This window comes from Oncorhynchus mykiss, chromosome Y (assembly GCF_013265735.2).
Source record: "Oncorhynchus mykiss isolate Arlee chromosome Y, USDA_OmykA_1.1, whole genome shotgun sequence".
In the NCBI taxonomy this organism is placed as follows: Eukaryota; Metazoa; Chordata; class Actinopteri; order Salmoniformes; family Salmonidae; genus Oncorhynchus; species Oncorhynchus mykiss.
This window is the reverse complement of record NC_048593.1, coordinates 41,599,907-41,616,372: the sequence shown is the minus strand read 5'-3', so window position 1 is coordinate 41,616,372 and position 16,466 is coordinate 41,599,907. Positions and strand designations below refer to the sequence as shown.

At 42.9% G+C, this 16,466-nt stretch overlaps 1 protein-coding gene across 3 annotated transcripts in view; it reads left to right on the top strand.

The window, feature by feature from the left end:
• The first annotated feature begins 3,652 nt into the window (after positions 1-3,652).
• Positions 3,653-16,466, top strand: part of LOC110510270 — a 31,172-nt gene continuing 18,358 nt past the window's right edge. The window contains exons 1-3 of one of the 3 annotated variants that reach the window (XM_036967386.1): positions 3,653-3,794; positions 8,746-8,798; positions 9,544-9,609. In XM_036967386.1, coding sequence (XP_036823281.1) covers positions 3,772-3,794; positions 8,746-8,798; positions 9,544-9,609 — 142 coding nt within the window. In that variant the 5' untranslated portion in view covers positions 3,653-3,771. The remainder of the gene's footprint in view (positions 3,795-8,745; positions 8,799-9,543; positions 9,610-16,466) is intronic. The other 2 variants (XM_021591658.2, XM_036967385.1) reach the window with 2 other exon arrangements.

Sequence of the window (16,466 nt, the reverse complement as noted above, 5' to 3'; positions counted from 1 at the left end):
TGTTAGCTATTTACTGGCTAGCCAGGTCTTCACCTGTGTCTGGTGTTAGCTAGTTACTGGCTAGCCAGGTCTTCATCTGTGTCTGGTGTTAGCTAGTTACTGGCTAGCCAGGTCTTCAACTAGCATGGAACAAAACGAGGGGAAAGGTTGTTCAAAACTGACGCAGTTGTCAAGTCTTCTACCAAACCAAATCAAATCACATTTTATTTGTCACATACACATGGTTAGCAGATGTTAATGCGAGTGTAGCGAAATGCTTGTGCTTCTAGTTCCGACAATGCAGTAATAACCAACAAGTAATCTAGCTAACAATTCCAAAACTACTACCTTATAGACACAAGTGTAAAGGGATAAAGAATACTAACAAAAAGATATATGAATGAGTGATGGTACAGAGCGGCATAGGCAAGATACAGTAGATGGTATTGAGTACAGTATATACATATGAGATGAGTATGTAAACAAAGTGGCATAGTTAAAGTGGCTAGTGATACATGTATTACATAAGGATACAGTCGATGATATAGAGTACAGAATATATATGAGATGAGTATGTAAACAAAGTGGCATAGTTAAAGTGGCTAGTGATACATGTATTACATATAGATGCAGTAGACGATATAGAGTACAGTATATACATATGAGATGAGTATGTAAACAAAGTGGCATAGTTAAAGTGGCTAGTGATACATGTATTACATAAAGATACAGTAGATGATTGATCGCCGAAATGAAACTTTGGACGTTATTGATCACGTGCTTCTGATAAAGTGATACAGGCATCGGCTTCCAAGTATACTGCTTAGTGATTTGGACGCTCCGGTATCAAACACAACATCACTACAACTCAATGCATCCAATTTGGCGTTTCAAAGAGCTGTCAGTCAAGTCGAGCTCATGAATATAAGCTCCCCACACACTCAGCCTCTCTTTTCAAACTTCCTGGTAGGCAGTTAACCATGACAGAAAAAGTACTTTTGAGAATGACTGTTCAGGACCTTCAAATTGTTCAGTATTTAGCAAGCAAAACAAGAGTCTGGTAGCATCAGTTGTGATGTGTGTATAGTATGAATTTACACTATATATACAAAAGTCTGTGGACGGCCCTTCAAATTAGTCGATTCGGCTATTTCAGCCACACCTGTTACTGAGGGGTGCATAAAATTGAGCATCTCCATAGACAGACTGGCATTAGAATGGCCTTACTGATGTTGACACCATCAGGATAGGTCTGTATGTGTTGTAGTTAGAGAGAACTGATGTTGACACCATCAGGATAGGTCTGTAGATGTTGTAGTTAGAGAGAACTGATGTTGACACCATCAGGATAGGTCTGTAGATGTTGTAGTTAGAGAGAACTGATGTTGACACCATCAGGATAGGTCTGTAGGTGTTGTAGTTAGAGAGAACTGATGTTGACACCATCAGGATAGGTCTGTAGGTGTTGTAGTTAGAGAGAACTGATGTTGACACCATCAGGAAAGGTCTGTAGATGTTGTAGTTAGAGAGAACTGATGTTGACACCATCAGGATAGGTCTGTAGATGTTGTAGTTAGAGAGAACTGATGTTGACACCATCAGGATAGGTCTGTAGGTGTTGTAGTTAGAGAGAACTGATGTTGACACCATCAGGATAGGTCTGTAGGTGTTGTAGTTAGAGAGAACTGATGTTGACACCATCAGGATAGGTCTGTAGATGTTGTAGTTAGAGAGAACTGATGTTGACACCATCGGGATAGGTCTGTAGATGTTGTAGTTAGAGAGAACTGATGTTGACACCATCAGGATAGGTCTGTAGATGTTGTAGTTAGAGAGAACTGATGTTGACACCATCAGGATAGGTCTGTAGATGTTGTAGTTAGAGAGAACTGATGTTGACACCATCAGGATAGGTCTGTAGGTGTTGTAGTTAGAGAGAACTGATGTTGACACCATCAGGATAGGTCTGTAGGTGTTGTAGTTAGAGAGAACTGATGTTGACACCATCAGGATAGGTCTGTAGATGTTGTAGTTAGAGAGAACTGATGTTGACACCATCAGGATAGGTCTGTAGGTGTTGTAGTTAGAGAGAACTGATGTTGACACCATCAGGATAGGTCTGTAGGTGTTGTAGTTAGAGAGAACTGATGTTGACACCATCAGGATAGGTCTGTAGATGTTGTAGTTAGAGAGAACTGATGTTGACACCATCAGGATAGGTCTGTAGATGTTGTAGTTAGAGAGAACTGATGTTGACACCATCAGGATAGGTCTGTAGGTGTTGTAGTTAGAGAGAACTGATGTTGACACCATCAGGATAGGTCTGTAGGTGTTGTAGTTAGAGAGAACTGATGTTGACACCATCAGGATAGGTCTGTAGGTGTTGTAGTTAGAGAGAACTGATGTTGACACCATCAGGATAGGTCTGTAGATGTTGTAGTTAGAGAGAACTGATGTTGACACCATCAGGATAGGTCTGTAGATGTTGTAGTTAGAGAGAACTGATGTTGACACCATCAGGATAGGTCTGTAGATGTTGTAGTTAGAGAGAACTGATGTTGACACCATCAGGATAGGTCTGTAGGTGTTGTAGTTAGAGAGAACTGATGTTGACACCATCAGGATAGGTCTGTAGGTGTTGTAGTTAGAGAGAACTGATGTTGACACCATCAGGATAGGTCTGTAGATGTTGTAGTTAGAGAGAACTGATGTTGACACCATCAGGATAGGTCTGTAGATGTTGTAGTTAGAGAGAACTGATGTTGACACCATCAGGATAGGTCTGTAGGTGTTGTAGTTAGAGAGAACTGATGTTGACACCATCAGGATAGGTCTGTAGATGTTGTAGTTAGAGAGAACTGATGTTGACACCAAGATGTATGTTATACACGTCTTTCATCCTGAAAACAACATGATTAACTGTGTTTTTAGTGTATTGTTCCTGCATGTGCTCTGGTATTACATCCTCTTGCTAGGACCCCCTCCCAAAAGAGATTTCTGACCTCAAGGGTGTTTTCCTGCTTTTTACAGCATCCATTATTCATATCTCATTGAAGTTAGGTCTATTTATTTAGAGGTTATCTTTTGGGGCGTTCAAATTCTGTCAGAGTTATCGGAAGTTTGGCATTTCCGACTGTGAAGATTCACTTGAACGACCCTCCAAGTTATAATTAACTAAACTTTTTTACTGAGTTGCAGAGTTGTCACGTTTCAATCTTTCACCTTATCAACCAAAAGAATACAACTAATCTTAAGTTTGAGTACCCCATCAGTTCTAATGTTTGGTTGTGCTGGTCACCTCCTTCCACTTACCAGACATACTGTGAAGTATCAACATTTTAAAAAATGTTTTTTTTTTTAACCTTTATTTAACTAGGCAAGTCAGTTAAGAACAAATTATTACAAACAACAACAGCCTACCGGGGAACACTGCCTTGTTCAGGGGTAGAAAGACAGATTTTTACCTTGTCAGCTCAGGGATTCGATCTAGCATCCTTTTGGTTACTGTCCCAACGCTCTAACCACTAGGCTACCTGCCACCTCTACACTCTAACCACTAGGCTACCTGCTGCCTCTACACTCTAACCACTAGGCTACCTGCCACCTCTACACTCTAACCACTAGGCTACCTGCCGCCTCTACACTCTAACCACTAGGCTACCTGCCGCCCCATTTACTTTATAAATGGCGCTGGATACCAGAACCAAAACCAGCCCAGGGTACCAGAATCGACAGCTTCTCCATTATAATTGAGGGTGAAATATTTTGGACTGAAACATTCCTTTCGTGAGGATGTTGAGGTATTGGACACCACGGTAGGTTCTACCATTAACTTGGACTTTAATTGCTTATGGATATTGTGTATCTTATGTATGAATTGTTTCATATATTCAGATAGTTAAGCACCCTTATATTGTATAATTGTAAACATAATACTCTAATACTGAATTAGCATAACTGTATGGTAAAGTATTTCATACTGAATTAGCATAACTGTATGGTAAAGTATTTCATACTGAATTAGCATAACTGTACGGTAAAGTATTTCATACTGAATTAGCATAACTGTATGGTAAAGTATTTCATACTGAATTAGCATAACTGTATGGTAAAGTATTTCATACTGAATTAGCATAACTGTATGGTAAAGTATTTCATACTGAATTAGCATAACTGTATGGTAAAGTATTTCATACTGAATTAGCATAACTGTATGGTAAAGTATTTCATACTGAATTAGCATAACTGTATGGTAAAGTATTTCATACTGAATTAGCATAACTGTATGGTAAAGTATTCCATACTGAATTAGCATAACTGTATGGTAAAGTATTTCATACTGAATTAGCATAACTGTATGGTAAAGTATTTCATACTGAATTAGCATAATTTCTTTGTAAACTCTTTAATACTGAATTAGTTGCACTCTACTGTACACTTAGTTATTTTTATCGCTTTGGTGCAATTTTCACAAGTACGAGGTACATTTTCACAACTCTTACAGCAGACAATCTCAAAGGCAGTTGTTTTAAAACTCCAAAGCACATTTTCAATTGACTAAAGTACAACACACATAATAGTTTGTCACTTTATCACCAAACTTAAATCGGGGCTTCATCTAGAAATACACGTTTCACATTGTAAGACATGTAATGCTCACATTACTTTTAATATGATTCTCTTCTCTTGTCTTAAAATACATTTGGCTCTGACTGCTTTTAAACAGTTGGTAACTTATAGATTTTACATGTCGACTCGTTTGTCTTATGCATTTTTTTGACAACTACATAATGAAAATGTAAAGTCTGCAAAGTAGAAACATTATGACTATGATACATGGTGCATTTGGAAAGTATTCAGACCCCACATTTTGTTACGTTACATTACAGCCGTATTCTAAAATTTATAAAAATAAATCCCTCATCAATCTACACACAATACCTTATAATGACATCACAATACCCCATAATGACATCACAATACCCCATAATGACATCCCAATACCCCATAATGACATCACAATACCCCATAATGACATCACAATACCCCATAATGACATCACAATACCGCATAATGACATCACAATACCCCATAATGACATCACAATACCCCATAATGACATCACAATACCCCATAATGACAAAGCAAAAACAGGTTTTTAGACATTTTTGCAAATGTGTTCATAAGTATTCAGACCCTTTACTCGGTACTTTGTTGAAGCACCTTTGGTAGCGATTACAGCCTTGAGTCTTGTACTGTATTGCATATGTATTGTATATGTACTGTATGTAACAAATCAAATTGTATTGGTCGTGTAGAAAGATTAGCAGAAGTTACAGCAGGTGCAGTGCAGGGGTGCAACTTTGGTTTTAGAAGGGGGGGGGGCATAACTTGGGGGTGGATCTGGGGGGGTCCCCCATTTTTGGGGGGGCATCTAAAGCTAATTTCCTGCATTTCTACACAATCTAATATGACCCTTCTAGCCGTAGAACAACATGAAGTAAGCAAAAATGCCCACAGTCACAAGCTAGGTAAGAGATCATTATTACATATGTTTAAGTGATTGATAAGACTGAACTAGATCCATGATTAATTCAATAATCAATACTGCTTTGCAACTTAAACCAATAGCCTAACAAATGAACAACTCTTTCAAATAAAGTCAAATAACGTTTGTCTTTATTAAGACATCCTCAAATGTCAGCCCGACCGCCCAGCCAGCCCGAGCCGCCTGCACGTCCAACCCGCACTAGTCTGGTCAATAACTCAACTCTCTCCCCAACACAACTTCCTTCCTATCTTTTTTTTAAATAATGTCTGAAAGTTGCGCCCCTGAGTTTGGGGATTGTGATTTTTTTTTTTTTTTTTTACCAAATCGGTCCCCAGAGAAAGAAGGCCATGCCTTGCTGGTCGCTTGGCACAAACGAGTTTAAGAAAGGCTGGTATAGGGGATGTATTTCTTTCTTGTTTTGGACTTTCTGCATTATTTGTGTATTGGTATTGGTATTGTAATGATATTAAATTACTGGTCTGTAGGAGCTAGAAACAGAAGCATTACACTGCACCAGGGGCAGGGCAGGGCAGGACAGGACAGGGCAGGGCAGGGCAGGACAGGGCAGGGCAGGGCAGGGCAGGGCAGGACCCCCCCCCCCCCCCCAGTTGTATCATTGCACTGTGATACAAAACGTGGTGTGATTTAGGACGGCACAGACACCACAGAGCATGCAGACAGGCTGTGGGAAGGCAAAGCTTCTGAAAGGTTGGAGTATAGGACGAGCACGGGAGTATAGGACGAGCACGGGAGTATAGGACGAGAACGGGAGTATAGGACGAGCATGGGAGTATAGGACGAGCACGGGAGTATAGGACGAGCACGGGAGTATAGGACGAGCACGGGAGTATAGGACGAGCACGTGTGTATAGGACGAGCACGGGAGTATAGGACGAGCACGGGAGTATAGGACGAGCACGGGAGTATAGGACCAGCACGGGAGTATAGGACCAGCACGGGAGTATAGGACGAGCACGGGAGAGATGAACACAGAAAGCTGCTGTCTGTGTTGCATTTTTTTCTCTGAGTTGTAACAACAAGCGGAGCAGAAACTGACTACTATTCAGTTGACTGATCTAGCTGTCAAGGTAACTGCTGTTTGACAGAAGAAAAACAATATTTATTCCCAGCGCTGAGCTAGTAGTGTAACTGACATCAAATCCCCCCAAAATTGTCACATGCGCCAAATACAACAGGTGTAGTAGACCTTACAGTGAAATGCTGAATACAACAGGTGTAGTAGACCTTACAGTGAAATGCTGAATACAACAGGTGTAGTAGACCTTTCTGTGAAATGCTGAATACAACAGGTGTAGTAGACCTTACAGTGAAATGCTGAATACAACAGGTGTAGTAGACCTTACAGTGAAATGCTGAATACAACAGGTGTAGTAGACCTTACAGTGAAATGCTGAATACAGCAGGTGTAGTAGACCTTACAGTGAAATGCTGAATACAACAGGGGTAGTAGACCTTACAGTGAAATGCTGAATACAACAGGTGTAGTAGACCTTACAGTGAAATGCTGAATACAACAGGTGTAGTAGACCTTACAGTGAAATGCTGAATACAACAGGTGTAGTAGACCTTACAGTGAAATGCTGAATACAACCGGTGTAGTAGACCTTACAGTGAAATGCTGAATACAACAGGTGTAGTAGACCTTACAGTGAAATGCTGAATACAACAGGTGTAGTAGACCTTACAGTGAAATGCTGAATACAACAGGTGTAGTAGACCTCACAGTGAAATGCTGACTTACAAGCACTTATCCAACAATGCAGTTTTAAGAAAAATAAGTGTTAAGTAAAAAATGGATAAAGTAAAGAATGTAAAATAAAAGTAACAAGTAATTAAAGAGCAGCAGTGAAATAACAATAGCAAGGCTATATAAAAGGGTACCGGTACAGAGTTAATGTTCGGGGGGGGGGGTTTGATTAGCAGTTCAGGAGTCTTATGACTTGGGGGTAGCAGCTGTTAAGAAGCCTCTTGGACCTAGACCTGGCGCTCCGGAACCACTTGCTGTTCGGTAGCAGAGAGAACAGTCTATGACTCGGGTGGCTGGAGTCTTTGACAATTTTTAGCTATTGCTTTTTTGCCTCAATCACACTAGACCTGAATGAAACGATGAAACCAGCGGCCAAACCATTGTGGACCAATATTCTGACATTTTTAAGAGCCATCTGAGATTTTAATAGTCACTATATCAATGTAACGTTATTGATCAGTCAGTTTCCTTGGCCATTCCCTACTTTTCACACTGAGATGGTATAAACGGCTCTACAAGCTCCATTGTCGTGGTGCACAGTCAGTACATCACACTATGCTTCTGGTGGTCGTTCACATGCCGTTTTCCTCACACAGCCCACCAGGCCTTCTCCCGACTGGCGACACTAAAGCTGCTAGTCGAAAGCAAGACGCTTTTCGTAACTATTAAGTAGTAGATTCCCAAAATGCCCAATTAAAATGGTCATTAAGCTGGAATTGTGTAGTAATGTAAATATAAATGATCTGTTCACCATTAGGCATGTCCCCAAACTCTGTTCATCACTAGTCAAATTACAGCATCACTAACTAACTTCAGTTACTATTCATGTGTCATCAGTAGTGACTTAAGTTACTGTTCATGTAAATGTAGTAAATACCTAGGGAAACAAGGTATTATTGAGAAGAACTTGTAAGGTAGTGATGAATACTGTTGTTTTTCTTCATGAGGTTGTGGCGATATACTGCCATCTGGTGGCCATTAGAAATAATTGCATAACTACTAACTACTACAAATTGATGGTCCTTGAAAATACATATTAATGCTTGAAAAAGAACTTGAAAGTCCTTGAATTTGACTTGCCACTGTCTGTACGAACCCGGTTTATTTACTCTGTGGAGCAAACATTGGATAAGCAAGAAGCTTTAAAGATGTAAACTATTTTAAGGCAGTCTAACAAACTTCTGAAGTTGATTTCCAAATTGTATCAAGGGTTGATAGAGGCTTTTCCCGATGGCACAAACCATGTCAAACTAAAACGTGAGGACAAACAATGAAAAATGAAAGGTGTTGAATGTCAGACTGCCTGCATTAGAAGTGATACCAGTTTGGAGTTTTGTACTAAGAGTTTTGAAAATTCACCACAGAGTACCAAAAAAATTAAAAGAAACAGTAAAATTGTGAGATTTTGTATTCATGTGTGTGTTTGTGTGTTGTTTTTCTCCCCTAGTACACAGATGAGAGGAATAGAGAGACTCGTCTTCCTGTTTTGGCTGCTGCAAGGTATGGCCTGTGCTTGGTCCTCTCTTTGATACACTTTGCTTATTGTTTTCACACTTAAACATGCAAGGCAAACATACTTTTTGAGTGACTACCTCATCTCTGTACCCCAATTATCTTTAAGGTCCCTCAGTCGAGCAGTGCATTTCAAACATAGATTCAACGACAAACACCAGGGAGGTTTTCCAATGCCTCACATAGAAGGGTACCTTTTGGCAGAAGGTTAAAAAATAAATAAAAAAGCAGACATTGAATATTTTTTTGTCCTCAATACAAAGTGTTATGTTTGGGGCAAATGCAAATACACAAAAAAGGGCAATGGTGACATCATTGAGGACCTTTAAGGTTGCAGTGACACATCCATAACCAGGTTGCATACCAGAGAGAATACTATAGGCATCAAGAAAAGCCAGTCGATTGATTATTGACAAGTTTTTCCAACACTTTTGATAAACAGGGCAAAATAGAAATAGGCCTTTAATAGTTAAGATCGGCTTGATCGATTAACGATTTTCTTTAAATAAAGGACTAATCGAACAGAAGTAGCAATGGAGAAAATACTACTATTTATACCTGTAGAAGCAGGTAAACATTCCTGTCAATATAATTGTACACACACACACACAGGGATGCAGTTCTGTTGATTGATTTGACACCAGTTAAGTTACCTCATTTCAGATACGATGGTGGTTTTCTTCATTACAACTAACCCTCTTCCCAGCCGTAATAGTGATTATCTTTGTTCCAGTTGTCCTCTTCATTGATGGGGTGGAAGAGGCAGACAATGAGATAGACCATAGTGCAGACTCAGATGGTGAGTACAAAGCATAGAGATGTCCAAGAGTACCAGAGCAAACTTTTTTTTTTAAATGACAGTAGCAAATTATATGAGACATACAGTACCCACAGTCAATGTTAGATTGAGTTAACTATTATACAACCGTGTTTCATCTCTTAACGAGTCAGTTGTCTTAGCCACATTTGATACCTTAACACAGTTAAGTTGTCTTAGCCACGTTTGATACCTTAACACGGTTAAGTTGTCTTAGCCACGTTTGATACCTTAACACGGTTAAGTTGTCTTAGCCACGTTTGATACCTTAACACGGTTAAGTTGTCTTAGCCACGTTGGATCCCTTAACACAGTTAAGTTGTCTGAGCCACGTTTGATACCTTAACACGGTTAAGTTGTCTTAGCCACGTTGGATCCCTTAACACAGTTAAGTTGTCTTAGCCACGTTTGATACCTTAACACAGTTAAGTTGTCTTAGCCACGTTGGATCCCTTAACATTGTTTAGGTTTCTTAGCTGCCTTTGATACCTTAACATGGTTTACTTGTCTTAGAAGCATTTGATATCTTAAAAGGGTTACAGTTGTATTAACAATATTATCTACTTTATTTATATAACCCCGTTCTATATTTCTTCTTTATTTTATCAACTTGTATTTATTATATTGCTGCATTACTCTCTCATGTCCACTGTTATTGTACTTTTGTTATTTACATTTTATTATTGTCTATCTTCATTTTGTATTTGTGTAGAAACATATTGTGTCTTTATATTTCTACCTTTCATTGTTTGATAAAAACATTTGTAAGACATGCTGTATTCACGTGTTACGTTTGTTTAAAGATGGATTAGACGAAGGTGCGGTGTGGTAGGCGTACATTTTCCTTTCATTAAATGACACCGAAAAAAAATTAAAAATACAAAAACTGAAGGTAAAGTTCTGCAGGGCAAAACAGCAACTATGCAAAAACAAAATCCCACAATCTAAGGTGGGAAAAAAGGCTTCCTAAGTATGATTCCCAATCAGAGACAACGATAAACAGCTCCCTCTGATTGGGAACCACACTAGGACAACAAAGAAATAGAAACATAGATTTGCGCACCCAAGTCACACCCTGACCTAACCAAATAGAGAATAAAAAAGGCTCTCTAAGGTCAGGGCGTCAGGGCGTGACTGGAGGCCTCGTGCGTTGGAGCAGGCACAGGACGTACCAGGCTGGAGACACGCACTGGAGGCCGGGGACATGGAGCTGGCACAGAATATATTGGACCGTGGAGGTGCACTGAAGGTCTGGAGCGTAGAGATGGCACAACCTGTCCTGGCTGGATGCTCACTTTAGTCCGGCAAGTGCGGGGCGCTGGCACAGGACTCACTGAACTGTGAAGGGGCACTGGAGACACGGTGCTTATAGCTGGCGCAGGATATACTGGGCCATGGAGGCGCACTGGAGGGCTGGAGCGTAGAGCTGGCACAACCCGTCCTGGCTGGATGCTCACTTTCGCCCGGCAAGTGCGGGGCGCTGGCACAGGACGCACTGGGCTGTGAAGGCACACTGGAGACACGGCGCGCAGAACTGGCACACATTGCACCGGTGACACACAGCTCAGGGCGAGTGCGTGGATGAGACACAGACATACCGGACTGGGGAGGCGCACTGGAGGCCAGATGCGTGACGCTGGTGCATATGACACCGGACTGGTGTAAAGCTCCTCAGCCTTCCCGCTCTGCAGCGCTCTCAACGCCAACACCTCTCTCCGGAATCTTTCGGCGAGTTCCTCACTGGTTCTGGTTCACCCCTCGGCTCCGCCAACCATCCGTGTGCACCCCCAAAATGTTTTGGGGGCTGCCTCTCGGTCTTCCGTCGTGGTTGCGAACCCCGGAGTCGTCATTGATCATCTTTCGCTGCCTCCGTCTGCTTCCATGGCAGGGTCTTGTCCCCTCCCCTTTCTCCCGGGCCCAGGATCCCTGCTCTTCCTGGTCACGCTGCTTGGTCCTTTGGTGGTGGGATCTTCTGTTACGTTTGTTTAAAGATGGATTAGACCAAGGTGCAGCGTCGTAGGCGTACATTTTCCTTTCATTAAATGACACCTTTAAAAACAACAAAATACAAAAACTGAACGTAACGTTCTGCAGGGCAAAACAGCAACTATGCAAAAACAAAATCCCACAATCTAAGGTGGGAAAAAAGGCTTCCTAAGTATGATTCCCAATCAGAGACAACGATAAACAGCTCCCTCTGATTGGGAACCATACTAGGCCAACAAAGAAATAGAAACATAGATTTGCACACCCAAGTCACACCCTGACCTAACCAAATAGAGAATAAAAAAGGCTCTCTAAGGTCAGGGCGTGACAGTACCCCCCCCCCCCCCCCCCCCCCCACCCCCCGGGTGGGCATCTCATCTCGGTGGAGGCTCCTGTACGGGATGCAGACCCCGCTCCGCTTGAGGCTCCCCCCACTTTGGTGGCGCCTCTGGTGCGGGGATCGTCAAAGGGAACTCCGGACCGTAGATCATCGTAGCTGGAGACTCCGGACTGCGGACCGTCGCTGCAGGCTCCGGACTGGGGACCGTCGCTGGAGGCTCTGGACTGCAGAATGTCGCAGGAGACTCCGGACCTTGGATCGTCTCTGGAGGATTCGTGCCATGGCTCACCACTGGAGGCTTCGTGCCGTGGATCACCACTGGAGGCTTCCGGCCATGGATCACCACTGGAGGCTTCGGGCCATGGATCACCACTGGAGGCTACGGGCCATGGATCACCACTGGAGGCTTCGGGCCATGGATCATCACTGGAGGCTCTGGGCCATGGATCATCACTGGAGGCTCTGGGCCATGGATCATCACTGGAGGCTCCGGGCCATGGATCATCACTGGAGGCTCCGGGCCATGGATCATCACTGGAGGCTCCGGGCCATGGATCATCACTGGAGGCCTTGTGCGTTGGAGCAGGCACAGGACGTACCAGGCTGGAGACACGCACTGGAGGCCGGGGACATGGAGCTGGCACAGAATATATTGGACCGTGGAGGTGCACTGAAGGTCTGGAGCGTAGAGATGGCACAACCTGTCCTGGCTGGATGCTCACTTTAGTCCGGCAAGTGCGGGGCGCTGGCACAGGACTCACTGAACTGTAAAGGGGCACTGGAGACACGGTGCTTATAGCTGGCGCAGGATATACTGGGCCATGGAGGCGCACTGGAGGGCTGGAGCGTAGAGCTGGCACAACCCGTCCTGGCTGGATGCTCACTTTCGCCCGGCAAGTGCGGGGCGCTGGCACAGGACGCACTGGGCTGTGAAGGCACACTGGAGACACGGCGCGCAGAACTGGCACACATTGCACCGGTGACACACAGCTCAGGGCGAGTGCGTGGATGAGACACAGACATACCGGACTGGGGAGGCGCACTGGAGGCCAGATGCGTGACGCTGGTGCATATGACACCGGACTGGTGTAAAGCTCCTCAGCCTTCCCGCTCTGCAGCGCTCTCAACGCCAACACCTCTCTCCGGAATCTTTCGGCGAGTTCCTCACTGGTTCTGGTTCACCCCTCGGCTCCGCCAACCATCCGTGTGCACCCCCAAAATGTTTTGGGGGCTGCCTCTCGGTCTTCCGTCGTGGTTGCGAACCCCGGAGTCGTCATTGATCATCTTTCGCTGCCTCCGTCTGCTTCCATGGCAGGGTCTTGTCCCCTCCCCTTTCTCCCGGGCCCAGGATCCCTGCTCTTCCTGGTCACGCTGCTTGGTCCTTTGGTGGTGGGATCTTCTGTTACGTTTGTTTAAAGATGGATTAGACCAAGGTGCAGCGTCGTAGGCGTACATTTTCCTTTCATTAAATGACACCTTTAAAAACAACAAAATACAAAAACTGAACGTAAAGTTCTGCAGGGCAAAACAGCAACTATGCAAAAACAAAATCCCACAATCTAAGGTGGGAAAAAAGGCTGCCTAAGTATGATTCCCAATCAGAGACAACGATAAACAGCTGCCTCTGATTGGGAACCACACTAGGACAACAAAGAAATAGAAACATAGATTTGCGCACCCAAGTCACACCCTGACCTAAACAAATAGAGAATAAACAAGACTCTCTAAGGTCAGGGCATGACATCACAGGAATGGATCATCCTGACCTAACCAAATAGAGAATAAACAAGGCTCTCTAAGGTCAGGGCATGACATCACGGGAATGGATCGTCCTGACCTAACCAAATAGAGAATAAACAAGGCTCTCTAAGGTCAGGGCGTGACATCACGGGAATGGATCGTCCTGACCTAACCAAATAGAGAATAAACAAGGCTCTCTAAGTTCAGGGCGTGACATCACAGGAATGGATCGTCCTGACCTAACCAAATAGAGAACAAACAAGGCTCTCTAAGGTCAGGGCGTGACATCACGGAAATGGATCGTCCTGACCTAACCAAATAGAGAATAAACAAGGCTCTCTAAGGTCAGGGCGTGACATCACGGGAATGGATCGTCCTGACCTAACCAAATAGAGAATAAAGAAGGCTCTCTAAGGTCAGGGCGTGACATCACGGGAATGGATCGTCCTGACCTAACCAAATAGAGAATAAAAAAGGCTCTCTAAGGTCAAGGCGTGACATCACGGGAATGGATCGTCCTGACCTAACCAAATAGAGAATAAACAAGCCTCTCTAAGGTCAGGGCGTGACATCACGGGAATGGATCGTCCTGACCTAACCAAATAGAGAATAAACAAGGCTCACAAAGGTCTGGGCGTGACATCACAGGAATGGATCGTCCTGACCAAACCAAATAGAGAATAAACAAGGCTCTCTAGGGTCAGGGCATAACATCACAGGAATGGATCGTCCTGACCTAACCAAATAGAGAATAAACAAGGCTCTCTAAGGTCAGGGCGTGACATCACGGGAATGGATCGTCCTGACCTAACCAAATAGAGAATAAACAAGGCTCTCTAAGGTCAGGGCGTGACATCACGGGAATGGATCGTCCTGACCTAACCAAATAGAGAATAAACAAGGCTCTCTAAGGTCAGGGCGTGACATCACGGGAATGGATCGTCCTGACCTAACCAAATAGAGAATAAACAAGGCTCTCTAAGTTCAGGGCGTGACATCACAGGAATGGATCGTCCTGACCTAACCAAATAGAGAACAAACAAGGCTCTCTAAGGTCAGGGCATGACATCACGGGAATGGATCGTCCTGACCTAACCAAATAGAGAATAAACAAGGCTCTCTAAGGTCAGGGCGTGACATCACAGGAAAGGATCATCTGAGAGAGAAGTTACTGTTTTTCAGACAGCACTGACGGATGAATTGGTATAACTTTCAATGACATTTTTTCATGGTGTCGGATCAATGAGTTCCAGGGTCAACACCCTTCTAGGGGGGTCAATGGGCACGCGCACCCTATGGAGACTAAAACACGTTTTTATGGTGTCGGATCAATGAGTTCCAGGGTCAACACCCTTCTAGGGGGGCTCAATGGGCATGCCCACCCTATGGAGACTAAAACATGATTTTGCTGTGAAATACAATTATCTGAGGTCCCTTAGTCAAACACAGATTCAACAACATACACCAGGATGTTTTCCCAATTCCTTGCAAAGAAGGATACCTATTAAATATCCTACGAAGAATGGTGAAGATTCTATTACACATGGTGTATGAAAGCACAAAGGCACTACAATGATACCGGTGTCCTTCCTAACTAAGTTGCCGGAGAGGAAGGAAACCGCTCAATGATTTCACCATGAGACCAACAGTTTAAAACAAGACACTAAACTATTATTGCAAAACATGTGGTCAAGCACTTAACTTCAGAATAAAAAATAAGAAACAGAATGGAACTAAGCACAGGCAAAATCCTAGAGAAATAATTGTTTCAGTCTGCTTTCCACCAGACACTGGTAAATGAATTCACCTTTCAGCAGGGAGATGACCAAATCTACACTTGAGTGGGCTTACCAAGAAGACAGTGAATGTTCCTGAGTGGCAGAGTTACTTGAAAGTCTATGGCAAGACCTGAAGAAGGATGTCTGGCAAGGATCAACAAACAATTTGACAGAGCTTAAAGAGTTTTGATGTAAATGTTGCTCAATTGAGGTGTGGAAAGAGACTTCCCCAGTAAGACTCACAGCTGTAATCACTACCAAAGGTGCTTCTACAGGGGGGTAGGAATACTTATGTAAATGACATATTTCTGTATTTAATTTTCAATAAATGTTCTAACATTCATAAAAACATGTTTTTACTTTGCAATCATGGGGCAATCATGGGGTGTGTAGACCGGTGAGGGGGAAAAAAATATTTAATCAATTTTGAATTTTGTCCGTAACACAACAAAATGTGGAGTAAGTCAAAGGCTATGAATACGTTTTGAAGGCAGTGTATGTAGGAAAAGTGCTGTAAATTTCTAAACGGCTCACCCGGTATGGATAAAAATACCATCAAATCATAGCTGACAGTCTTGCACTTTAACCTCATAGTCATTGTATCATTTCAAATCCAATGTGCTGAAGTACAGAGACAAAACAACAACATATGTCACTGTCCCAAAACTTTTGGAGCTCACTGTACATGAAATGTGCTAATTTTATCAAATCATTCAGCCTTTGCTGTAATGCTTCCAAGTTTGTGTGGAAAAATATTGAATTCAAAATGTTCCACTATTTAGTTTCATATTCCATTTTTACACTAAATTCTGCAAGCAAGGTTTGCTGCACTTGGTCCCTTTGCCTATTGTTTTCACAAATAAAAAAGCAAGACAAATATATTGATGAAGTTAGAGTTTTGTCTTGTACAGTTTACCACTTGTATTGACCAGTTTTAGTTCAATGTAAAAGCAGGTAAAAATGTCAATTTAAAGAAGAGTTTCTACACGGGGATG